Source organism: Schistocerca gregaria, chromosome 2, assembly GCF_023897955.1.
Source record: "Schistocerca gregaria isolate iqSchGreg1 chromosome 2, iqSchGreg1.2, whole genome shotgun sequence".
Lineage (NCBI taxonomy): Eukaryota > Metazoa > Arthropoda > Insecta > Orthoptera > Acrididae > Schistocerca > Schistocerca gregaria.
Window position 1 is genome coordinate 769,548,880 of NC_064921.1, and position 27,153 is coordinate 769,576,032.

At 37.2% G+C, this 27,153-nt stretch overlaps 1 protein-coding gene across 3 annotated transcripts in view; it reads right to left on the minus strand.

The window, feature by feature from the left end:
• LOC126334997 (sodium-independent sulfate anion transporter-like) overlaps nt 1-27,153 on the minus strand; it is a 317,982-nt gene that overhangs the window by 41,393 nt on the left and 249,436 nt on the right. The window contains exons 2-4 of one of the 3 annotated variants that reach the window (XM_049997813.1): nt 22,627-22,832; nt 17,418-17,613; nt 11,089-11,309 (exon numbers count right to left, since the gene is read on the minus strand). In XM_049997813.1, the coding sequence (XP_049853770.1) occupies nt 11,089-11,309; nt 17,418-17,613; nt 22,627-22,812 (603 nt within the window). In that variant the 5' untranslated portion in view covers nt 22,813-22,832. Of the gene's footprint in view, nt 1-11,088; nt 11,310-17,417; nt 17,614-22,626; nt 22,833-27,153 lie in introns of those variants that run through there. The other 2 variants (XM_049997814.1, XM_049997815.1) reach the window with 2 other exon arrangements.

Here is a 27,153-nt window from a genome sequence, read left to right on the forward strand (position 1 = left end):
CAGCAAGTTCCCTTGCCGGTATAGGAATGGTAGAACGATGGGTTTGACGACGGTTTTGGATGTACCGTGCACTATTCAGTGTCCCCTCGACGATCACCAGAGGTGTACGGCCAGTGTAGGAGATCGCTCCCCACACCATGATGCCAGGTGTTGGCCCTGTGTGCCTCGGTCGTATGCAGTCCTGATTGTGGCGCTCACCTGCATGGCGCCAAACACGCATACGACCATCATTGGCACCAAGGCAGAAGCAACTCTCATCGCTGAAGACTACACGTCTCCATTCATCCCTCCATTCACGCCTGTCGCGACACCACTGGAGGCGGGCTGCACGATGTTGGGGCGTGAGCGGAAGATGGCCTAACGGTGTGCGGGATCGTAGCCCAGCTTCATGGAGACAGTTGCGAATGGTCCTCGCCGATACCCCAGGAGCAACAGTGCCCCTTATTTGCTGGGAAGTGGCGGTGCGGTCCCCTACGGCACTGCGGTCTTGGTGTGCATCCGTGCGTCGCTGCGGTCCGGTCCCAGGTCGACGGGCACGTGCACCTTCCGCCGACCACTGGCGACAACATCGATGTACAGTGAAGACCTCACGCCCCACGTGTTGAGCAATTCAGCGGTACATCCACCCGGCCTCCCGCATGCCCACTATATGCCCTCACTCAAAGTCCGTCAACTGCACATACGGTTCACGTCCACGCTGTCGCGGCATGCTACCAGCGTTAAAGACTGCGATAGAGCTCCGTATGCAACGGCAAACTGGATGACACTGATGGCAGCGGTGCACAAATGCTGCGCAGCTAGCGCCATTCGACAGCCAACACCACGGTTCCTGGTGTGTCCGCTGTGCCGTGCGTGTGATCATTGCTTGTACAGCCCTCTCGCAGTGTCCGGAGCAAGTATGTTGGGTCTGACACACCGGTGTCAATGTGTTCTTTTTTCCATTTCCAGGAGTGTATATGTCTTGTGTTTGGTGGTGAAAAGGAATGATGCAATAAAGAACTTTTAAAGGAAAGCACAAAAGCATCAGATATCAAAGTGTCACCTGCAGAACAAAGAATCATGTCAGTTACTGGGCAAAAGTGGAATTGAGCACGTCCTTCCTGGAGTCGCTCGTCTGACAGCAATAAAATACAACAAAAATGGTTCAAATGGTTCTGTGCACTATGCGACTTAACATCTGAGGTCATCAGTCCCCTAGAACTTAGAACTACTTAACCATAACTAACCTAAGGACATCACACACATCCATGCCCGAGGCAGGATTCGAACCTGTGACCGTAGCGGCCATGCGGCTCCAGACTGTAATGTCTAGAACCGCTCAGTCACTCCAGCCAGCAAAATACAACAAACAAGTTGCATCCAGCAGGAGAGTATTGGCTTGTCTTATTCAGGCAATTGTATTTCTTTGTAAACAAGAACTAGCTTTAGTGGCCATCAAGAAGACGAAACCTCCAGCAACAAAGGTAGCTATCTGGAATTGTTGGATTTACTAGCTCAAGGAGAGCAGTTAATCCGAGACCATCTGTCATCATCTTCAATCTTCAGAGGAACTTCTCCAGATATAAAAAATGATGTAATAGAAATGACAACTTTGGCAGCTAATGAGAAAATAAAATCTGAAATTCAGAACTGCAATTTCATTTTAATTCACGCTGATGAAACGTTAGACTTGCCATGCAAGAGTCAAATGAGTATAATTTTCAGGAACTGTATTGCAGACAAAATTGAGGAAAGATTTGCTGAATTTTTCAATGTTTCTGGAGATAAAACTGCTGAAGGTTTGTCAAACATTATTCATGCAGTATTAAAAAAAAAATAGAATGTGGAAGAAAAAGTGGTTAGTTAAATGTATGATGGCACTTCAGTAATGGCAGAGGACTATAACAATTGATGAAGGTCTTGGTCGGCTACACAGTTTTAATCTCCCTGGAAGTTTCATTGATGAAGCAGTTCTGCTCCTATGCGCTGTTTATTCGTTGTTACGCACACCAGCTGAATTTGGTACTGTTACATGCCTCCAAAACCATTCGACAAGTATGCATGTTTGTAAGTGATCTTACTGCATTACATATGTTTTTCAGCAAATCATCAAAACAAACTGTATTGCTAACTGAGAAAGGATTTAAACTGCCACCTGCAAGCAACACTCGCCGGAACTTTCATTCCAGGGCTGTTTCAAGAACATCTAGTCATTTCTCAGGGCTATATAGTGTTTTTAATTGTATATTTGATGGTACAGACTCTCAGTGGGACCCAGAATCTTTGAGCTGTGGTGTGGGAATGAAACGATGGATGGATGATCCTATGTTTGTCTACTTGCTTTGGTACTACCGAGGGTGCTTGGTTTATGTTGAACATCTCTTTAATGTGCTTCAGTCAAAATCTGTCAGTATAACTGCTTGCCATGACGAAATAAGAACTGTTTTGAGAAACGTATGACAATTAAGAAGAGAAACATTCATTGATGATTGCATTAAATGCAGATTGTGTTTGAATGGCAAGTTATCATTCTGTGACATTCAAAAGACATCTCTCAGGGCACTAACTTACAAGATACTGGATTTGCAAATTGTTCAGATGGAAAGGTTTCCCTAAATTCAGTTTGTTGAACTTATGAATGAAAAGTGTTTTCCAAACTATCAACAAGAATTCCCAAAGTTGAAACTGCTTCAATTATTAGAACAGTATTCTTTTTTCAAACAAGAACAACTTGTAAGTGAACTGTGTAACATAAGTGCTGAAAAGAAAAAACACTTATCTCAAAGAATCCTCTTAAAGTACATTGTCAACAGTGATTTAGACTCTGTTTATTAAGAAACTTCGAAGCTCCTGCATTTGGTTTTGACCCTACCCGCAACTACACCAAGCAGTGAATGAAGCATGAGTGCTCTTAAACAAGTGAAGAATTATTCATTACGCTGCAAGAAGTTGAAAATGCACATTGAGTGAAGAATTATTTAAGGAATTCAATGTCCAACATCCAGCTGTCGTTTTTGAGCACGTTAGCCATAGAAATGACACTACCTGGGGAGCTATCCAGTGATCAGATCTTTGTAGACCGAGTTATAGGCTTATTCGTGGAAAGAAAAGACAGGCGCATTGCACTCATGTACAAGAACATATAAGTGCTTCTTCTCTTGCTGCTGGGGTGCTAATAATTTGTCATCGTTTCTTGCACAAGTTAGTTATTCCAGAATGACATTTTCACTCTGCAGCGGAGTGTGCGGTGATATGAAACTTCCTGGCAGATTAAAACTGTGTGCCCAACCGAGACTCGAACTTGGGACCTTTGCGTTTCACGGGAAAGTGCTCTACCAACTGAGCTACCGAAGCATGACTCATGCCCGCTACTCACAGCTTTACTTCTGCCAGTACCTCATCTCCTGGTTTGCAGGAGAGCTTCTGTAAAGTTTGGAAGGTAGGACACGAGGTACTGGCAGAAGTAAAGCTGTGAGTACTGGGTGTGAGTCATGCTTCAGTAGCTCAGTTGGTAGAGAACTTGCCCACGAAAGGCAAAGGTCCCGTGTTCGAGTCTCGGTCGGGCACACAGTTTTAATCTGCCAGGAAGTTTCAAGTTAGTTATTATTATTATTTCTTTCTTATCTCAGATGTTATGTCTGGTCATAAGCAGAAAGTGATGCGGATCTTGATCAAGCGGGACTTCCTTTTAACTGTACAGTATATGTTATATTGCATTTAGGAACTTTTGGGTAATTGTACATGTATCAATAATTACGGATTTCTGTAGTTGTATATATAAGTTTGGATGTAGCTGTATTGCATTGATGTACTGGTGGATATTGTGTGGTATGACTCCTGTAGTTGATAGTATAATTGGTATAATGTCAACTTTATCTTGATGCCACATATCCTTGACTTCCTCAGCCAGTTTGATGTATTTTTCAATTTTTTCTCCTGTTTTCTTTTGTATATTGGTTGTATTGGGTATGGATATTTCGATTAGTTGTGTTAATTTCTTCTTTTTATTGGTGAGTATAATGTCAGGTTTGTTATGTGGTGTTGTTTTATCTGTTATAATGGTTCTGTTCCAGTATAATTTGTATTCGTCATTCTCCAGTACATTTTGTGGTGCACACTTGTATGTGGGAACGTGTTGTTTTATAACTTTATGTTGTAAGGCAAGCTGTTGATGTATTATTTTTTGCTACATTGTCATGTCTTCTGGGGTATTCTGTATTTGATAGTATTGTACATCCGCTTGTGATGTGATCTACTGTTTCTATTTGTTGTTTTCAAAGTCTGCATTTATCTGTTGTGGTATTGGGATCTTTAATAATATGCTTGCTGTAACATCTGGTGTTTACTGTTTGATCCTGTATTTCAATCATGAATCCTTCCGTCTCACTGTATATATTGCCTTTTCTTAGCCATGTGTTGGATGCATCTTGATCGATGTGTGGCTGTGTTAGATGATACTGGTGCTTGCCATGTAGTGTTTTCTTTTTCCAATTTACTTTCTTCATATCTGTTGATGCTATGTGACCTAAAGGGTTGTAGAAGTGGTTCTGAAATTGCAGTGGTGTAGCCAATGTATTTATATGAGTGATTGCTTTGTGTATTTTGCTAGTTTCTGCTCGTTCTATAAAGAATTTTCTTAAATTGTCTACCTGTCCATAAAGTAGGTTTTTTATGTCGATAAATCCCCTTCCTCCTTCCTTTCTGCTTAATGTGAACCTTTCTGTTGGTGAATGTATGTGGTGTGTTCTATATTTGTGGCATTGTGATCGTTTAAGTGTATTGAGTGCTTCTAGGTCTGTCTTACTCCATTTCACTACTCCAAATGGGTAGGTCAATATTGGTATAGCATAATAATCTATAGCTTTTGTTTTGTTTCTTGCTGTCAATTCTGTTTTCAGTATTTTTGTTAGTCTTTGTCTATATTTTTCTTTTAGTTCTTCTTTAATATTTGTATTATCTATTCCTATTTTTTGTCTGTATCCTAGATATTTATAGGCATCTGTTTTTTCCATTGCTTCTATGCAGTCGCTGTGGTTATCCAATATGTAATCTTCTTGTTTAGTGTGTTTTCCCTTGACTATGCTATTTTCTTACATTTGTCTGTTCCTAAAGCCATATTTATATCATTGCTGAATACTTCTGTTATCTTTAGTAATTGGTTGAGTTGTTGATTTGTTGCTGCCAGTAGTTTTAGGTCATCCATGTATAGCAAATGTGTGATTTTGTGTGGGTATGTTCCAGTAATATTGTATCCATAATTTGTATTATTTAGCATGTTGGATAGTGGGTTAAGAGCAAGGCAGAACCAGAAAGGACTTAATGAGTCTCCTTGGTATATTCCACACTCAAACTGTATTGGCTGTGATGTGATATAATTAGAATTTGTTTGGATATTAAGTGTGGTTTTCCAATTTTTCATTACTATGTTTAGGAACTGTATCAATTTAAGATCTCCTTTGTATATTTCCAATATTTTTAATAACCATGTGTGGGGTACACTATCAAAAGCTTTTCGGTAATCAATGTATGCGTAGTGTAGCGACCTTTGTTTAGTTTTAGCTTGATATGTCACCTCTGCATCTATTATTAGTTGCTCTTTATATCCTCATGCTCCTTTGCAACAGCCTTTTTGTTCTTCATTTATAATTTTGTTCTGTGTTGTATGTGTCATTAATTTCTGAGTAATGACTGAAGTTAATATTTTGTATATTGTTGGTAGGCATGTTATGGGGCAGTATTTAGCTGGGTTTGCTGTGTCTGCTTGATCTTTAGGTTTCATATAAGTTATTCCATGTGTAAGTGTATCAGGGAATGTGTATGGGTCTGCAATGTAACTGTTAAATAATTTAGTTAGATGTGAAAGTGTCGAGGTGAACTTCTTTAGCCAGAAATTTGCTATTTTATCTTTTCCAGCGGTTTTCCAATTGTGAGTAGAATTAATTGCTTTGGTGACTTCATGTTATTATTATTATTATGTTATAATTATTATTATTAGTGGCGGTGGTAGTGGTAGTAATAGTAGCTGTTGTTGTTTTATTTGATGCATTTTGTTTCATTTGTTTAAATTATTGTTCATTGTACTATTTTGTCTCCCTATATTAACTGCTGAGTTTCCCCAACCTTTACAACCATGCTACACCACTGGATCTTAGTAACTCTACAAAGAATTTTGGGATGATTTGTCACACATTTTTATTACTGGGCTTTCCGATGTATGTCTCTATGGAAGTCAATTCTGTGTCTAGTTTCATAGTCATGGTAATTTATTTATTTATTTAGTCCTTCAAATCCTATATGTATAGAATATATTCGAGGATATTGGACATGGTTAGGTATTTACAAGATAAAAATACAGTTTGTATTGCAATGGTAAGGACTAGATAGTCTGGTAATTTAGCACAGATTCTTAAATTCAACAAACATCACAGGATATTGGACATGGTTAGGTAGTTACAAGATAAAAATACAGTTTGTATTGCAATGCTAAGGACTAGATAGTCAGGTAATTTAGCACAGATTCTTAAATACAACAAACATCACAGGTAACATACAAAGTAGAATATTAATAATGCATATTTATTTTTGTTGTTTGGCTTTTATATATTCTGTCAGACTATAAAAGCAATGATCAGTTAAATATGCCTTTACTTCAGCCTTAAAACTACACAGTTTGCCTATTGATTTAATATGTTTAGGTAGATTATTGAAAATCTTTATCCCAGTATGTAGTGTGCCTTTTTGGCACAATGATGTTCTCACCTGTTTCACATGAAGTTCAGATTTTTGCCTTGTATTGTGTGCATGTATATCTTCATTTTTTGATAAGATATCTGCATGTCTATTAGTATATTGTTTGATGAAAACTGATGTGTCGTAGATAAAAATGCAAGGAAGAGGAAGAACTGACAGTTTTTTGAATATGAGTCTGCACGATTTTGTATTGTTTACCCCTTCAATAATTGTTAGTATTCTCTTTTGCATCCTGAAAAGTTTAATATTTGTTGTTGTATCACCCAAGAAGATTATGCCATATTTAATTACAGAATGCACATAGGAGTAGTATACATTTAACAGGCTGGCTTTGCTGCAACAAGTTTTTAAGATCTGTATCATGTAACAGCTTTTGCTTAGTTTTCTTTGCAAATATTCAATATGTACCTCCCATTTTGTGTTGTTCTGGAGCCAGAGTCCCAGAAATTTAGTGCTGTTAACACTTTCAAGAACTCTGTCCCTACGTTTTATTTCTATATTTGGGTGGTGTCTTCCTTTTACATTATAGAAGTTCAGTGTTGCTGTCTTTTCTTTGTTTATAATTAGTTTGTTGTAGCTGAACCTCTGTTCTACACTATTCATTGTTTATATAGTGGAGTCTTTTAGTTTTTCTTCTGTTTTACCACTAATAAGGAAGCTTGTATCATCTGCAAATTGGAGGGTAGTTTGGCAATACTTTTTGTACATAAGATCATTGACACAGAGGAGAAACAGAATGGGTCCTAATACTGATCCTTGAGGGATACCATATTTCACATTTTCATATCCTGAATAGAAGTAGCTGATTTTGTTATGGTCAGTATATTGCACTTCAACCACCTGTTTGCGACCACATAGGTATGTCTTGAGCCACTCATTGGATATACCTCTAATTCCTAACTGGTCAAGCTTCTGCAGTAGGGCATTATGGTCAATGACGTCAAAAGCTTTAGATAAATCAAGACATATGCCTGTCACAAACTCACTTGCATCCAGTTTAGCATAGATTTCATTAAGAAATTCAAATATTGCACTTTCAGTTGAATAGCCTTTCCTGAAGCCATGTTGTGAAGGAGATAGAATTTTATTTTTATTTAGGGAATCAAACAATCTCTTATAAAAAACTTTTTCTAAAATTTTAGAAAATACAGGCAGTAGAGCTATTGGTCTATAATTTGAAACACATTCTGGATTTCCTTTTTTGAACAGTGGTTTCAGGTCTGCTGTTTTCAAGCATGAGGGGAAGGTTCCTGATGCCAGTGAGCTGTTGCACAAATATGTCAAGGGTTCAGCTGAGGCAAGACAGAATTATTTAATAATTGCATCTAGTATTCCATCAATTGCACATGAGTACCCTGTTTTCAAGGTTTTCATAACTGATAAAATTTCTTCAGAATTTGTGGGTGAAAGGAACAAAGATGTTGACATTTCTCACACTATTGCATGATGGAGGTGATATTTTGTTGTGTTCTTCCAGTCCACTCACCAACTGTTCACTTACATTTGCAAAATATTTGTTGAAGATCCCTGCAATTTCTGTCGGGCAGGAAATCATTTGTCCTTCATAAGTTCATATTTTTATATTGTTTAGTTTCACTTGTTTGATTTTTTATAACTTCCCATATAGCTTTAGATTTGTTTTTTGAATTTTCAATGTATTTGTCATTTGCCATTGTTTTAGCTTTTCTTACAACATTTTTGAGGATCCTCTTGTAGTTATTCAGGTACAAATGAAATTCAGGAGGCATGTTCTGTGTCTTTGCTATAGTGTGTAATCTTCTTTTCTCTGCACAAGATATTCTAATACCTGTTGTAATCCATTTGTTCTTTTTGAAGTTAGGTTGACATTTTTGCTTTTTTAATGGAAATGCAGCTTCAAAGTATGACATGAAGATTTCCATGAATTTTTCAAACTTTTTGTTAGTATTTTCACAAGTATACACTTCATACCAAGTTTCTTCACTTAGTCTCATAACAAAAAGGTTTATTTGTTTGTTAGTGAATTTCCTTGCTTCTTTTACAAGTTCCTCTTTCTCAGTTGTTTCACTTGGCGTGTGCAAAGCAATAAACTATGCATAGTGATCACTGAAGCCAGTATTAAGATTTCCGGCACAGAAATTGTTATTTACATTTGTGTTTATTAATATCTGATCAATTGTTGTACTAGTTGTTGGTGTAACTCTTGTAGGAGAGTCAATGGTGGTTTTTATGTTATATGTTTCCAGTAGGGTCATCAAGCTTTGCTGGTCTTTTGAGATTTCTTGAAAATCTATATTAAAATCTCCACATATTATCACTGTTTTGTTGAAGTTTTTTATAGTATTTAAAGCTGCTTTTATTTGGTGACAGAAATCATTTAAGTTCCCATCAGGGCTCCTATATACACAGATGATTATTAATTTTAATGCAGAGAGTTCAACTGCGGATACTTCAAAAATTTTCTCTTCAGCTAAAGGTTCAATGGGTTTTATGTTAAAATAATCAATGCCACTTTTAACAAATATACATGACCCTCCATGACTGGATGTAATTCTACAAAATGATGAAAAAAGATTGAAGTCTGCAAGTTTTGTGACTGGCATTGCATCTTTAGGCAGCCAGTGTTCAGTTATACACACTACAGAAACGTTTTTTAGCTCATCAGTACATAATATTTCAACTTCACTTAATTTGTTTAGCAATGATTGGACATTTTGATGAATCAGCATGAAATTAAAGGGTTTGTTAGGCTTTGGCATATTTAATTGATCACTTACCTTTACCTTGTCAATAAAAAATCATTCAGGTGTGCAGGAAGTACTGCTTTTCTTTTCCCGACTGCATATATTCTTCTATTATCATCTGCAGCAGAATTTTCTTCTGTGTCTGGCTCCCCTGGTAGTTGTTCAGCTGTTGCTCTTACTGTTGATAATATTGCTGCTGGTGATAGAGTTGGGTCTGCAATTGGTAGAGCTGTTACTGCATTCACTTCTTTTGTTGTTGATGTTGGTGAGTGAAGTTTTGCTGGCGTTGTTTCCTTTGAATATATGGGGGGTCAATCCAGGATGATTTTGCTTTTGAGTGTTTGATGCCTCTTGGTGATAATTTCTTCAATTTTTCCAACGAGCAGTTTTTTCCCCATGTTGTTAACTTGCAATCCATGTAATGTGTGGAATGTGCGCCCAATATTATTAACATTTATGAGTTCTACATTTCTGAAATGTTTGCAAAGTAATGAAATTTGTTGGTTGGCATTGATTATTTCTTTATTTACGCATGACCATGACGGTAAGTCATGCCGATGTGGAATGTTCAGCACTAAAACATTTGTGTGTGTCAATTGTCCTAAGCACCTCTTTAGTTCTTGTTTTGCTTTGTGGGTTTCGTTTTTATATACATCATTTGACCCACCAATTAGCACAACAGAGTCTTCAGAGGATAAGTCAGTAACGTCTGTGGGTCGTACATGATTGCAAACTTCCGACATAGAAGCGCCAGGCTTTATGTAAAATGGACTGACCACTCAGAAGGCGAGCAAATCCACGACCATGACTGTCTGCCATCAAAACAACTTTTCTTCATTTAGGGTTCTCTGCCTGTTTAGAGGGTCCACTGTCGTTATGGCCAAACAATTTAGTATCAACACTGGACAAATACTTGATATTTGGGTCACGCAAGTGTTCAGGTCTTTCAGTTTCATTTCCTTTCATAGCAGTAGTTGGGTTGTTAGGCATTCTTTTGGATGTATCACTCTGCGTATTTGTATTTTCATATTCAGCTCGGAAGTTAGTTTTATCACATGCACAATGTTTCTTACCTTGCACGGTTGATTGCACACTGAATCTGCTTGTAAATGCGGTATTAGGCTCATACAATAACCTTTGTTGAGAATGAGGCACGTTGTTTTTCACTTTGCCTGGAATTTCATGGTTACTGTGAGGCAAGTTTGACGTAGGTTCACACTTTCTGGCGGTAAGTTTTTTTAGTTCGCTCATCAGAGTGTTAATGGTTAGTTGCACACTACTTAAACGATCATTTAACTTTCTAATCATTGTTCATAGCAACGAAATGAGGATGGGATTTCAAAAGGCACATACTTTCATAGATATGTACATATGGAAGAGTCATAACTTTCATTTCTTTGAATATTTCCCTACTTGACTCCCTACGTGCAACCTCTTTTATAATTCTTATTGCTCATTTTTCAATGATAAAGAAGTGTTTTGCTAGACTTGAAACCCCAAAATAAGACATTACACAGCAGCACACTATTTCACTGAGAACCAAAACTGGATCAATGAAAATGATAAATGTGTGGACTTTGCCAATTGCAGAAGCACACCACAGTTCTTGTTCTTAAATCACAAGGTAACAACTCACCCTCATCAATAGCAGCACCACAATGCAGACAGCACCCAAAACACTATCATAGAGTTTTGTGTTATGCATGTTCTTGAAAAGACTTCCGCATACTTCAATAAAAGTACTGCCTTCTGCTGTGATTCCCAACAAATCCTTCATCTGTGATGTTACAATCATGAGAGCAGCTGCTGATGTAAAACCTGATGACACTGGTCCAGATATGAAGTCAATAATGAAACCTGCAAAAACAAGATGAAATAATGTTTTAATCCACTGCTGATCAAGAATTCTGTTTTTTTTCTTTTTTCTTTTTTTTTCTTTTTTCTTTTTTTTTTTTAAATCAGGGATGGGTGAATATTATATATTTACTATAATATTATTTATATTATATTTTATAGTAAAATATCTTTGTAAACCATGCATCTCACCTGCCTTTGAGTGAATAAAAATGTTATTCTGCTTGGCATTGTTCACTGGGATATTCCCTTGGGGTTCAGCCACCTAATTCCTAAAAGCTTTCTTTTCAAGCTAACTGAAAACTTTTCTCAGCAAAATGTATAATGAGTTCAAGCTCTTTCCAGTTGGTAGGAATCATTTTGTTATTAAAGTCTACCCAGTCATCTTGGTCTATGATTGAGGACAGGCACAGAGGAGTATGTTATTGGTAGCATGATCTCTATGTTTTCTAAACTTGTGTTGTGACTGCATGCCAGTTTCAAATTCCCATCTGTTCAGACTAGATCAAACAAGAGCAACTACATGTTTGTATCTGGCGTTAAGTCCCAATAATGAAATTTTATCTGAGATCCAGAATGAGATTTTCACTCTGCAGTGGAGTGTGAGCTGATATGAAACTTCCTAACAGATTAAAACTGTGTGCCCGACCGAGACTCAAACTCGGGACCTTTGCCTTTCATGGGCAAGTGCTCTACCATCTGAGATATTTATTTTATTTTTATGTTAACATACTTACCGTTACTAGATGATGAGAAAGGAACATACATTGTAGCCTGGGAGACATAAAGAATATTTTTTGGTAGCTCATGCGTGTTTCATACACACATTTCCAAGCACATGTATAACACAAGAAAAAATCTAAAACATGAAATTACATTACATCAAATAACTGAGGTTTCAATAAAATGTAAATAAAAGAATGAAAACTGAAAAAGTGGTCTACATCACACAAAACCGATAGATGTTACACAAATTCTGTGTAGTCATGTAGTGAGGTTGTTCGGAGAATGACAACTGGTGAAGGTATAATAGACAGGCAAACACCAACTGGGTCACTTTTGGATAAAGTTTCAAACTATAGGGGCCTGTTACAGGTTATGAATGCAGATGTCCATGTTCAGTGTAAATTTTTTTGTCTGGCATGCCAAGAGAACCCATTTACAAAATGTGGTGTGGTGAAGAGGTTAAATTTGCCACAGTTCAGTGTCAAATGTCTCACCTTTAATCAGTCTCTGCAGAACACAATGGTTGATTTAGAAGTTCCTCCTATGAGACTTCACTAAACACAGGATATTTTAAATATTAATAATAGTTCTTGTGTGTGGCCATTTGCAAGGCATTTGCTACCTCAAGTGAGGCCTACAATTTTCTCACTCTTTGTGATGTTCTTTGTAAGAGATGCACATAGTTTTATCTTTGTTGCCAAGGAAGCTTTTTCTAGGACTGGTGACTTTTATAGTCTCACATTTGACGAAGAGGGGACATCACTGGTACATGCAGTTGATAAACACTAATAAACTGAATGTTAAATTAAAATTCAGTCTATCTGTAAGACATTCCTCATTTATACAGAGACAAAAAATCAGATATGCTCTTACATCACAACCCGTCACATCCTTCCTATATTATTAGTAGGACATGAAGCAGGAAACACTGCAGGAACACCTGTCACAAATTTTGAATCCAATGTAATGAAACACTACACTTTTGGACCGTTTAAAATGAAGTTTGCAGTATTACTACTTGTGCATTTTCAGCTACCTACTGAGAGACTGCAGGGAGAATTTTGATGAAATTCCAATGTCACTGTTGTAGTACAGTTTGTTACAAAAGAATACATTTAATACAACACCTTTAAGATGAAGATCACTGACTAATGTAACAGAAGTTAGGAGTAACTTTAACCTGAGGAGTATTGTTAAATAGTTGAATTTTGATGCCATTAAGGATTTGTAAATTGTTTGGACTTCAATTTAGAATGTGAGTTTTACACTTTTGGAGATAATGGGGTATGAGACAATTAAAACATTTATGAAGTGAGCTTTTTTCATGTAGTTTTTACCTTAGTGCATCGTATATAGATCATGAGCAGTTTCTTTATTGCAAATGCTATCACCCATTACAAAGAATGTGTATGCAAGCCATGGTTCAAATTTACAAAACATTATCTGCTAAATGAACAGATCTGTTTGCAGGGTTGGCACATTAGGAAGCTTTATTCTAAGTGTCTTTCCTGCTCACTATTATGCTAATACAAACACCATAGTGAACACATTATTGTGGCCAAGACAGACACTAAGCCCACACCCACTACAGTAGTACAAGTTTATATGCCAACTAGCTTTGCAGATGATGCAGAAATTGAAGAAATGTATGATGAGCTAAAAGAAATTATTCAGGTGGTGAAGGGAGACGAAAATTTAATAGTCACGGGTGACTGGAATTCGAGAGTAGGAAAAGGGGGAGAAGGAAACATAGTAGGTGAATATGGATTGGGGCTAAGAAATGAAAGAGGAAGCTGCTTGGTAGAGTTTTGCACAGAGTATAACTTAATCATAGCTAACACTTGGTTCAAGAATCATGACAGAAGGCTGTACAGAGTTTCAGGGAGAGCATAAGGGGACAATTGATAGGAATGGGGGGAAAAGTGCAGTAGAAGAAGAATGGGGAGTTCTGAGGGATGAAGTAGTGAATGCAGCAGAGGATCAAGTACGTAAAAAGATGAGGGCTAGTAGAACTCCTTGGGTAACAGAAGAAATATTAAATTTAATTGATAAAAGGAGAAAATATAAAAATGCAGTAAATGAACCAGGCAAAAAGGAGTACAAACATCTCAAAAATGAGATTGACAGGAAGTGCAAAATGGCTAAGCAGGGATGGCCAGAGGACAAATGTAAGGATGTAGAGCCTTATCTCACTAGGGGTAAGATAGATACTGCCTACAGGAAAATTAAGGAGACCTTTGGAGAAAAGAGAACCACTTGTATGAATATCAAGAACTCAGATGGAAACCCAGTTCTAAGCAAAGAAGGGAAAGCAGAAAGGTGGAAGGAGTATATAGAGGGTCTATACAAGGGTGACGTACTTGAGGACAATATTATGGAAATGGAAGAGGATGTAGATGAAGATGAAATGGGAGATACGATATTGCATGAAGAGTTTGACAGAGCACTGAAAGACCTGAGTCGAAACAAGGACCAGGGAGTAGAAAACATTCCATTAGAACTACTGATGGCCTTGGGAGAGTGAGTCCTGACAAAACTCTACCATAAGACAGGTGAAATACCCTCAGACTTCAAGAAGAATATAATAATTCCAATCCCAAAGAAAGCAGGTGTTGACAGATGTGAAAATTACCGAACTATCAGTTTAATAAGTCACAGCTGCAAAATACTAATGCGAATTCTTTACAGACTAATGGAAAAACTGGTAGAAGTCGACCCTGGCGAAGATCAGTTTGGATTCTGTAGAAATGTTGGAACACGTGAGGCAATACTGACCTTACGACTTATCTTAGAAGAAAGATTAAGAAAAGGCAAATCTATGTTTCTACCATTTGTAGACGTAGAGAAAGCTTTTGACAATATTGAGTGGAATACTCTCTTTCAAATTCTAAAGGTGGCAGGAGTAAAATACAGGGAGCGAAAGGCTATTTACAATTTGTACAGAAACCAGATGGCAGTTATAAGAGTTGAGGGGCATGAAAGGGAAGCAGTGGTTGTGAAGGGAGTGAGACAGGGTTGTAGCCTCTCCCTGATATTATTCAATCTGTACATTGAGCAAGCAGTAAAGGAAACAAAAGAAAAATTCGGAGTAGGTATTAAAATCCATGGAGAAGAAATAAAAACTTTGTGGTTCACCGATGACATTCTAATTCTATCAGAGACAGCAAAGGACTTGGAATAGCAGTTGAACGGAACGGACAGTGTCTTGAAAGGAGGATATAAGATGAACATCAACAAAAGCAAAATGAGGATAATGGAATGTGGTCGAATTAAGTCGGGTGATGCTGATGGAATTAGATTACGAAATGAGACACCTAAAGTAGTAAAGTAGTTTTGCTATTTGGGGAGCAGAATAACCAATGGGGGTCAAAGTAGAGAGGATATAAAATGTAGACTGGCAATGACAAGGAAAGTGTTTCTGAAGAAGAAAAATTTGTTAACATCGAGTACAGATTTAAGTGTCAGGAAGTCATTTCTGAAAGTATTTGTATGGAGTGTAGCCATGTATGGAAGTGGAACATGGATGATAAATAGTTTGGACAAGAAGAGAATAGAAGCTTTTGAAAGTTGTGCTACAGAATAATGCTGAAGATTAGATGGGTAGATCACATAACTAGTGATGAAGTATTGAATAGAATTGGGGAGAAGAGGAGTATGTGGCTCAACTTGACGAAAAGGAGGGACCGGTTAGTGGGACATGTTTTGAGGCATCAAGGGATCACAAATTTAGCATTGGAGGGCAGCGTGGAGGGTAAAAATTGTAGAGGGAGACCAAGAGATGAATACACTAAGCAGTTCAGAAGGATGTGGGTTGCAGTAAGTACCGGGTGATGAAGAAGCTTGCACAGGATAGGGTAGCATGGAGAGCTGCATTAAACCAGTCTCAGGACTGAAGACGACAACAACAACAACAACAACAACAACATTAAGGTTGTGTTTTTTGCAGAAAATATAGATGTGCAGGATTCCCTTCCAAGTTGCAAGGTGTTAAATGAGGCAGTGGAGCTTATCTGTTCTACACTTTGTTCATCAGTATGAAAGACATAGCATGTTCAGCTGTAAAATGTAACGTAACAATCAGATTAATAACAGACAACTGAAGGTTCAATAACTACCAATTTTGAGCTTTGTAATGTTGGCCACAACTACACAATGTGGAGCTGCAAACAGAAGACATCCTGAGCAATAACAGGGGCACTTTCATAAAGAATACTAGCCCTGAATTGACAGCAAAATACTTGGAACTTATATGTGATGTAATCCATCAGCTACACCATGTGCATGATAAATAATTACTCAAGTTGTTTCAAGCATGATTGGTCTCACAGTTCTTGTCTCATTTATTTGTTTATTTAGCATCCATGTCATCATACAAATGATATTGAACTTGTCATACATAGAAATAAACAATATAGAATATACAAAATGAAATCATCTGCAATTGGATCTGTCATACACAGAAATTAAAATATAGAATGTACAAAATGAAATTGTCTATAATAAATGACAGCAAACTTACAGGTTCTTTCCTCATAAATGGTTCATAGTAATTTGTTTCTCATTAACAATATATAACTTGTACCATAAATGTTAAAGTATAATAAAAGCTGAAACACACAAAGATAGAAAATGTTGGAGGTTAGTTTGTAAAGTCATTTGCTTGGTCTTCAAGATATTCATTTATTGAGTAGCAACATTTATCAATTAAAAATTTTCTAAGTTCCAATTTAGAAGTTGTATTGTCCTTTAAATCTCTTTAGGGTTTATTACACATCTGCTGTTTGAATTGTTTCACCAGCAACGCTTCATTGCACTACTCTCATTGAGCCTGTTACAGTGAAAGTTATCATACTTTAATGTAAATGGGGGGATATATCATTTGGATGAATCATAAAAATGTTGTTTACTTTCAATTATTTCATTCCCCTTTACATTTTTCATAGTTTGCTTGCAATACATGGACATAATATGCATTAGTGTGCTAGGCAACCCACTAGCCTCTTGTTGATCATCAGGAATAATCACATTCAAAAGAATTAGAGAACTCCATGTCTGCTCAGTAACATATGGGTCTGATGCTTCCAGTGACAGGAAGCAGATAAATATAAATCTCAGCATAGTAATTTATGCTAAACCAAATAAATAAATTAACAGTATGACTTAAAACATTCAATTGAACAAAATAAATAGCATCAGCATGGGTTTCCAGGCAGTAAAACAATATACAAAACAGTCGTATATAAATGTTTGAATGTTCATACTTCTTAATATTTTGAACATTAACCTTCATGACACATAACTGTGAATTCTGTCTTAATCTAATCATTGATGTATTTACACTGAAATGAAACATGAAAAGAAAAAAAATGAAGCAGATTTGCTTACCTAGACCCAGGATCCCCATAATGACCTGGATGACTCCGGTGAGGAAGCAAAGAAGCACGGCATGTTCAGGACCCATGCCACGCACTGACTGAAATGTCAGCAGAGAGATGACAGCAGAAGGGCCCATGGGTACATCCTTGCAACTGCCGAAAACCATGTACAGGATGCAGCCCATAAAAGAGCCATACAACCCATACTGGAACACACAAAAAGATGGTGGCTTCTCTGCAAGTGCATGTTATTGTGGAGTATAGTGTCCTGATTGATTTCCGATAAGGATTCAAAAAGAAATAACTGTCAAATGGGAATAATTTGCTATGGGGGGATGCATGTGGCTTCAGCTTTAACCGAAAAATTTACAATAGCTTCTTGTATTCATCATGGTAGCCTCACAACAGATAAAATATACCTTGGTGTTGCCATATTGCATAGAGAAAATAAGTGATTCAGTTTAAAGTGCTACTTTTAGTCTACTTTAACTTGAAATTTATAGACATAAAATGAAATCTGCTGGTGGCATTCTCAGCAAAGAAGTGTAGTAATTCCATTGTAATATCTTCCTCAAAACTGAAACATGTGCAAAATTTCATTTTGTTTCAGCTGCAAATTGCTCCTAGGCAACAGGAAGGTTATTGTAGAGAACAAGTCACAACTTTTTGTAAACTAATGACTACATTTTCATATATAACAAAGTGAACCAATGTGTTCCCTTTGTGGTGTCAACAGTTCAATTAAATTCACCTAGATGTCAATAATTAGCTTTTTTTGAACAGAATTCATATTGTACAGTTAGTATTGTATACTATGAGTTAATTTTATAAGGGAATGAAGGCTACAGTCGTAAAATTTTGTTATGTTGACTTTCTATAAATATAATACAATTTTTTAAAATAATGTTGTAACATGAACTGTCTGTACTGTGTCGTGTTCTCTACACCCGGGAGGGTGCTTTAATGACATGACTGAATTTTCTCATATTGAGAACTGTGAAGGAGTGGTCTATGTCTCACTTGGGAGAAAAACTTTCAGTAGCAAGAATTGCAGAAATTAGTCTGTATTTTTGACAAATGGTTTCAACAGGTGTAACTGTAATTTTATGGTCCTTAAATTTTTTTTCACATGTGTTCCATTTGAGAACTTGTACCTCATGCCATGTTGTCATTATGGTGGGTAAAATACAGTACATTATACAGGATGTCCATAAAGTCCGTTTACAACTTCAAAATTTTATTACAATGGCAGTTGTTGAAATATTTTAACAATATTTCTTTTATTGTAATCACTGTCTACTAAAGTTTTTATGTATACTAAAATTTTGTGTTTAAGATACTCTGTTGATGGAAGGAACTGAATCTCTACAAAATGGCAACTCCTCAAGAGAAGGCACAATGTGTGTCCTGGATTATTGAGACACAATCGGATGTTCAGACTCAATGAAACTTCAGAATGAAGTTATGAAGAGATCCACCATCATGCCTATCAATCCATGCATGGAAAAATAAAATTATGGAGCCAGGGACTGTGTTGGATAAAGGGAGGAGCAGGTGACCAAGAAAATCCAAGGGAAACATCGATTGTGTTTTAAACGTCTTCACTCGTTCACCTACGAAGTCCATCTGCACTACTGCAAGACAGTTGCAACTACCACATTCAGCTGTGCATAAGGTCCTCCACAAGAACTTATGGTTGTACACTTACAGAGTGCAACTGTTACAGACACTTGAGCCAAAGGTCAAGCCAAAACGGACAGAGTTTGCAATCAACATGCTGGAACACGTTTTAGAGGATGAAGCATTTGTCAGGTGAGTTTGTTTCAGTGACGAGTCTACTTTTCATGTTCCTGGGATATTAAACAGACACACTGTGAGACTCTGGGAATCTGAACACCCCTATGTGACTAGGGAGCTTCACTGGGATAGTACAAAAGTGCATGTGGGGTGTGGAATCATGTGCAATCGAATAATTGATCCATTTTTCTTCAATGAGTCGAAAATTACTGCAGATGTTTACCTCAACCTTCTGAGCAAATATGTAGCACCACAATTGATTGGCTTACAATTAACTATCATTTTACAGCAAGATGGTGCACCAACACATTGGGGACTGCATGTTCGTTGGTTCTTCAGTGAAACATTTCCAGGCAGATGGATTGGGAGGAATGGGCCAATTCATAGCCACCACGTTCACCAGCTATCACTCCCTTGGACGTTTTTCTATGGGGGTATGTAAAAGATATCATGTATCAGACACAGATATGGACATTGCTGACTTGAAGCAAAGGATCCATAATGCCATTGCCACAGTGAATATGTTAAGAAATTGAGTATCGTCTTGAAGTGCTTCATGCAACATTTCCGCTCATAACTAGATCTATTAAACACTGTCAAAAAAACTTTTATAAATACTGATTACAATAAAAGATATGTTGTTAAAATATTTCAATAACTGGTGTTGTAATAAAATTTTGAAGTTGTAAAGGGACTTTATGGACACCCTGTGCATAGGTTTGTCAAAAATAAAACCATTCTACATCTGACTTTATGATTTGGGTAAGTTGGATCCATGAAATATGTAACATGTCGTACACAAACCTTTGTGAGTGCTACATATGTGAACATTCCCATGTACACAAGATAGTTTTTAACTGTAAATGGTTTTATTTTTGACAAACCTACATATAACATACTGCATTTTATCCTCCAAAATGATGACATGACACGAAGTATGAACTCACAATGGAACACATTTTCTAACAAAAATTTTTTGAAGCCAGAAGATGACAGTTACAACTGTCCGAACCAGTTGTTAACAATAAAGACTTATTTTGATGACTTGTTCATCATTGTATTTAGATTGAACAAACCATATGTTTCACTTCTTTAAAACACTTTGGATTATAATTATAGATGTGCAGCACTTTCTTTTATTATTCATAAACAATTCTACCTTATATATTTGACAATAACAGAAGTCACATTTCAAACATAAATTTTTATAAAAATGTGTGCTCTAATTTGGATATTTGTATAATTTCATTGTAAACATGTATTCATATTTGTGCATAGGCTTTGTATGGAACTCTGCATTTCAATTTGTTACTACTGTGATCCTATCTGGTGGCTGACTGTAATATCTATGATGTTTGGTTCGTTAGTTCCTTTGAAAGAGGGAACCAAAGAGTGAGGTCACTGGCCCCATCAGATTATGGAAGAAAACTGGCCATACCTTTTCAAAGGAACCGTCCTGGCATGTGCCTAAAGTGATTTAGGAAAGTCATGGAGAACTTAAATGAGGATGGCCAGACACACCACCACCTCACTCGGTCTCTGTTATGTTTAGTACTCAGTCTCAGTGTTTATGTGGCTTTTAAGTGAGCATGAGCATGTACATTCAGTGTACAGTATATGGTATTTTATATAATGATTGCTTTACCTTTGACATACTAATATACTATGCCATGCATGTTCTTGGATTGTTTATTTATTATGTGTTACAAATCATTGTGCACATGGATGAGCTGCTTTGCAGTGTAGTGAATATGGTACTTTATGAATCCATATTATGTTAAAAATGTTATGTAGATATCTCACATCCAGTTTTTGTGTTTACTGAGTCTACGCTTTACAGATCTGAAGATCGTAAAAAACTTTTGTCAAAACCGGTAAATCTGAATATATGCTCTACTAAAGTGATCGTGGGATTTTCAAATGGATACTTTGATTTTCATAAGGGTCTGTGGAAAATATGTCCCAGCTGCTGTACTAGCAGTTAAGACAATATATGAAATGGCAGATAGCACATTCCAGAATGACTCATGGTTTGAAATCATTCCCTCATCCAGGGAAATCAAGTTTACATCCCAAATCCAATGCAGTCATGGTGCATGGAACAACTTCTGTTTCAATGTGTAAGGATAGTTTATAAGGAAGACTTGAATAACATGACTGCAAGTCTAACTACATGGACAGGCAGGTAGGAATGTACATAATTAAATCGATGTACCAGACAGTTTTTCTATTTTTGTAGTTCAAAGTAGCTAATAGGAAACTTCTAGAAATAGATATTTCTTTGATGTTCCTTGCAACTCTCCTCAACTATTTTAATAGTCTAACTTGCATAAGACATGTGGTACATATCCACATTAAGAGAACTTAATTGTCTTTTACATTACAAAGAAAACTTCCTATTTTTGTTGATGGGAGCGAAAAACTCTAACTACCTTGTTTCCATAGGAGACTACCAAACTTTTTAGAGATTGGGTGTATAAATAATTCTTAGCACCTCTTGTTGTTTATCATTCTAAACATCTTCCTCAGGTTTCATTTATTTTGCCTGCTACACCCATTGAGTTTGTTGATCTGAGCACCCAGAACACTATTTGTAAGTGTTATAATCCTTTATCAAGGCTGCAGTTATCTGAAAGCATTTGAGGTTTATGGGCCAGATACTTTCACTTTGAACTTCTTTGAAATACATCGCCCAAGGCATGGGTACATGTTTCCTATGCATGTATTGAGACACAGGTAATTCTCTTATTGGAGCTTTGTCTGAATCTCAGCTTGTCCATTTTATGGGTATATACCGACTCAAAGGTAAAACACATGCTGACATCATCATGCTTCTGGAAATTAAAGTACTAATTGTTAAAAACTTTCTTTGTAGCAATTAATTAATTTATTAACTAACTTCTAAAGTAAATATCATTTTCATCAATAATGCTGGTTCTAGCTGCAACATATTATTGTAGTAATATTGAGGAGATTAAATTCACATTCATTTTGTCTCTTTGTAGCTCAAATAACAAATACCCATTGCTGCTGCTACCCATATCCTCCTTTTCATGCTAACGGTGCCCTGCTGCTCATTTTTGTCTCACGGCCCCTTGAGAAATGAAAATCCCACCTCTCCCCCCTTCCCCCCTCCACACACACACACACACACATACATCCCCCATACCATCCCTCTTCTCCATTCCTCACCCCATGGGATGCTAGAGCTGAGGTTGAGTTGAGATCTACTGTATCAAAGTGTCACACTTTGATCAGACAGAATTTACAAGTGCGGCAACAGTAGGAGGAAAGGGGTCAATGGAGGGGAGACTGGCTGGTTGGTATTGGGGGGGGGGGGGGAGAGGCTGTAGTAATGTATACATAGAGGAGAGAAGTGAGGAAAACATGTAGATGAAACGTAGCTCTGATGGCAATAGCACCTGAGCTGGAAGACCAACGATGCTGGCGTAGGCGAGTGACTGGGGAATGACAGTGAGTCCAACGGTGATGCCGGCCACCAAATCCCCCACAGCATCCTCTGTAGAGTAGTGTGGCAGCCATGACAGCACGGGCAGCCTCTTGAGCAGTGTCTTCTGTGAGAATGCCCTCTTCAGCCAAATGTGCATCCTCTGGTGCAGGGACTTTTCTAAACAGAGTGAAGCCACTGTACAGTAAAAATGATTCGCATGGTAACTGCTGCCATTAAGTGATAAGTGGCAACAGTCTTTATGGAACTGTTTATAGGCACAAAATGTCCAAGATATGCCATGTACATAAAATATATAGAGGAAGCATTGTAATATATAGTGACTACACCTTTTGCTGAAAACAAGTCACTGATCATTATAAGTACCCATTCTACTGAATAAAGCATTATGATTTTTCAGAATGCAGTTCATATAAAAATACAGGGTTCCTAAGTATTGTACATGATTAAAGTAATCATGCTTCCAAATTAAACTCCAGCTAATTTCATAGCACCAAGTCCTTTATGGACAGGACAACATTCTTACAGATAACACATTATTACAGTTAGTGGTGAGTCACCTGTGAAATGTTTTCTATACAAATGCACACACCAATACATCTAAATGTACACACTATGTGTAAATATTTTTTTATTCAGACCAATCTTAGATTTTACAAAATATTTCTCTTTGATCTAAGGCAAATGACAGAAATGCTAATCTTGCCTCAAATATTCCAAATGGATAAGCCCCTACTACTTGTAGTTGGTATTTGACTAAAAAGAAATTTATAAGGGACATACTGAAACTGTAAACCCTATTTGAAATATCACCCTTTAGACACTTCTTTGCAGCTTTCCAGGGTTGTTTTGGAAAGTGCTGAGACTACGTACAACACATGTGTCCCCATACATAAGTAGGCAGGGAATATATTGTGCACAAAAACTGCCACCTTGGTGAGTCATCTTCAATTCAGGTGCTCTCATTTGATTCGCAAAGCATCACCATAACACTCACATACTGATCGACCTATGGTAATAAATTCATCAACCTCAAAGTCTTCATTCAGTCTAATCTGGTGGGGATCCCAAACACTGAAGCAATACTCCAGAAAGGGTCAGACTCCAGTTCTATATGCAGTATCCTTTATACTGCATAGGTCCATTGATTGTGACTGGGTCAAATATCTCACGAAATAAGCATCAAATGAAAAAACTACAAAGAAAGAAACTTGTCTAGCTTGAAGGGGGAAATCAAATGGCACTAAGATTGGCCTGCTAGATGGCGCTGCCATAGGTCAAATGGATATCAACTGTGTTTTTTAAAAATAGGAACCCCAATTTTTTATTGCATATTGATATATTACATAAAGAAATATGAATGTTTTAGTTGGGCCACTTTTTTCGCTTTGTGATAGATGGCACTGTAATAGTCACAAACATATAGCTCACAATTGTAGACAAACAGTTGGTAACAGGTAGGTTTTTAAAATTAAAATACAGAATGTAGGTATGTTTGAACATTTTATTTTGGTTGTTCCAATGTGATACATGTACCTTTGGGAAATTATCATTTCTGAGAATGCATGATGTTACAGTGTAATTACCTGTAAATACCACATTAATGCAATAAATGGTCAAAATGATGTCCGTCAACCTCAATGCATTTGGCAATACATGTAGCAACATTCTTCTCAACAGGGAGTAGTTTGCCTTCCGTAGTGTTCACACACGCATTGACAATGTGCTGACACATGTTGTCAGGCATTGTCAGTGGATCAAGATAACAAATATCCTTTCTTTACTACACAAATATGTAAAGAAACATGGGGGTTCCAATTTAAAAAAACACAACTGATATCCGTTTGACCTATGGCAGCACCATCTAGTGGGCCAACCATAGCACCACCTGGTTTCCCCCTTCAAGATAGATGAGTTTCGTTCTTTGTAGTTTTTTCGTTTGCTGCTTATTTCATGAGATAATTTGGTCCAGTCACTATCAATGACCCACCCTGTAGATGAGCTACAGTTTCCTAAAATTCTCACAATAAACTGAAGTCCACCATTCGCCTTCCCTACATGCTTGTCCCACTTCATATCACTTAGCCACATTACATCCATATGTGCGCCCCTGGTAGCTGAGTGGTCAGCACAACAGAATGTCAGTCCTAAGGGTGCGGGTTTGATTCCCAGCTGGGTCAGAGATTTTCTCCACTCAGGGCTGAGTGTTTGTGTCATCCTCATCATTTCATCATCATTCATGAATGTGGTGAGACTGGACTGTGTAAAGATTGGGACTTTGTATAGGTGCTGATAACTGTGCAGTTGAGTGCCTCACAAACCAAACATTAATCATCATGCCAACTAGAAGTTCTGCATAAGTCATCTTGTTATACTCTACAGCCACTCAGTGATGATACCTTTATTTACACCATAGTCTCATCAGCAAACAGCTACACACTGCTTCTCACCCCATCTGACAGATCATTTATGCATATAAAGAATAGCTCCTGATGATACCCCTGTCTCTGGTGAACACATGGCATCGAAGACAATGTACCGTGTTCCATTACATAAAAAGTCTTTGAGCCACTCACATATCTGTACACCTATTCCATATGCACCTACATTCATTAACAGGCCACTGCAGGGCATTGTATCAAACACTTCTCAGAAATTTAGGTAGCAAGCTGAGTTTCACATGAACATTGCTTTCTAAAACTGTACTAATTTGTAGACAGAAGTATTTATGGCTAAAAAAAATTATTATATTCAAACTTACCACTGATAATAGATGTGTATTTTTCCCAGTAGTTACCAGCTGTCATTATTGAATGCTTGAGAGTATTTCTGCGCTATCAGACTTAGGCTACTTTTTAATAATTCTATGACTGGTGTGTCAGATTCTGGTGGTCAGTGGAAATACATGGTTCTTAATGTAATTCCACTGACCACGTTATTCTTATCTGCATTGGTTCACAACTGGATTCATTTTTGAGCTTACACCTAATGCTTCTGTTTGCCTAATAAAAACCCCTACTTGTGGATGTCTAACCTATTTTTCGAATATATATTTGACATGTTGTCAAAAAAATCTCAGATTCTTTCTTCGGGTTTGAACCCACTCTCAGTTTGTAGTAAGATGTTTTACAAGAGACATGAGTTCTGGTGTCTTGTTAGAATTCTCCAGCTGAACATCAAATTTGGATTTGTATCCAGTCTGCTGAAATAATTGGGTTATTTGGTGCTAGTTTTCTGCTGCGAGTCTTGCAGTTTCAACTAATCATGACTTAAATGTATTCCTCATAATATCGAGGACGGCACTAAAAATTGTTGTTCATTCCTTCCTTGTTGTTCATCCCACCTATATTCCTTCTTGTGCTGAGGTCTTGTAATAGACATATGCCAAATTTAAAAAATGCCTACTCCTGATTGCACAGTTATGCTCATGCATGTCTTTATGGAGAAAGAACAAAAGGGAAATGCCTTTTCTTTGTTCTAAGAAAGGTCACTTCAGTTTACTTATTGAGAGATTATGGGATTTATAGTGAGACTGACAAGTTCTTAAAATGACAGTCATGGAGATTTGATTCCTGTCACACACATAATATTTCTTAGATAATATGATCTTCATAAGCTTACCAGATTACTAGTGGCCTGGGTTACAACATTTCCTGTACAACTTCAGGTTAAGTGCAAGGCTAAAAAAAAAAAAAAAAAAAAAAAAAAAAAAAAAAAAAAAAAAAAAAAAAAAAAAAAAAGAGGCAATGACAGTGCAGTATTATGACTCACATGTCAGCACATTCGTTGCTAGATGTGAGAGTTCACTTACTTTGAATCCTTCAGCAATACATTACTTCCACTGTTGTACAGTTTGGTGTTGGGTTAGACGTCATCCCTCCAGATCCTGTAATTAATTTTATGATACATCTATTCACTCAGATACATCGAACTCCTTAGAGAAAATAGGGGAAATTTAATCTGTTGTTCAGTTGTGTTTTGTAGCAAATTGTATTCATACAATGTGAAGTATTTCAAGAATAGTTTTATGCTGTTGGTCAAGTAGTTAAATGGAAGCAAGTGTTACGGCACTAGGTCCTCATAATGTTCCAATCAAGGAACTGGGGTGTTTAGGTGAGGTGTTAGAGTCTGCTGGCATATTCAATGAACCACACTTCTGCAAAGACTGGCCTTTATCAGGGAACAAAATCTGTACCGTGGGACTTAACTGATAACTTACACTGTACTTTCTTCTGAAGGAGCTAGATGCCATGTCACATATTCTGGTCCCTAACTAACTATCTGGATTTATATTAATCACAGATGATTCCATAAGGAAAGCCACAGCAGCTTTGTTCACTCATTCTTGTCCAGTGTGAGACTGAATTCTTTGTATAGGGGTTTCAGTACCTTTTTTGGTCAATTCAGGTTTGGTGTACCACATTCAAATTAGCCACAAGCATAAGAAACAGTGTCCTCAACAACCAAGACTTGAGATAAG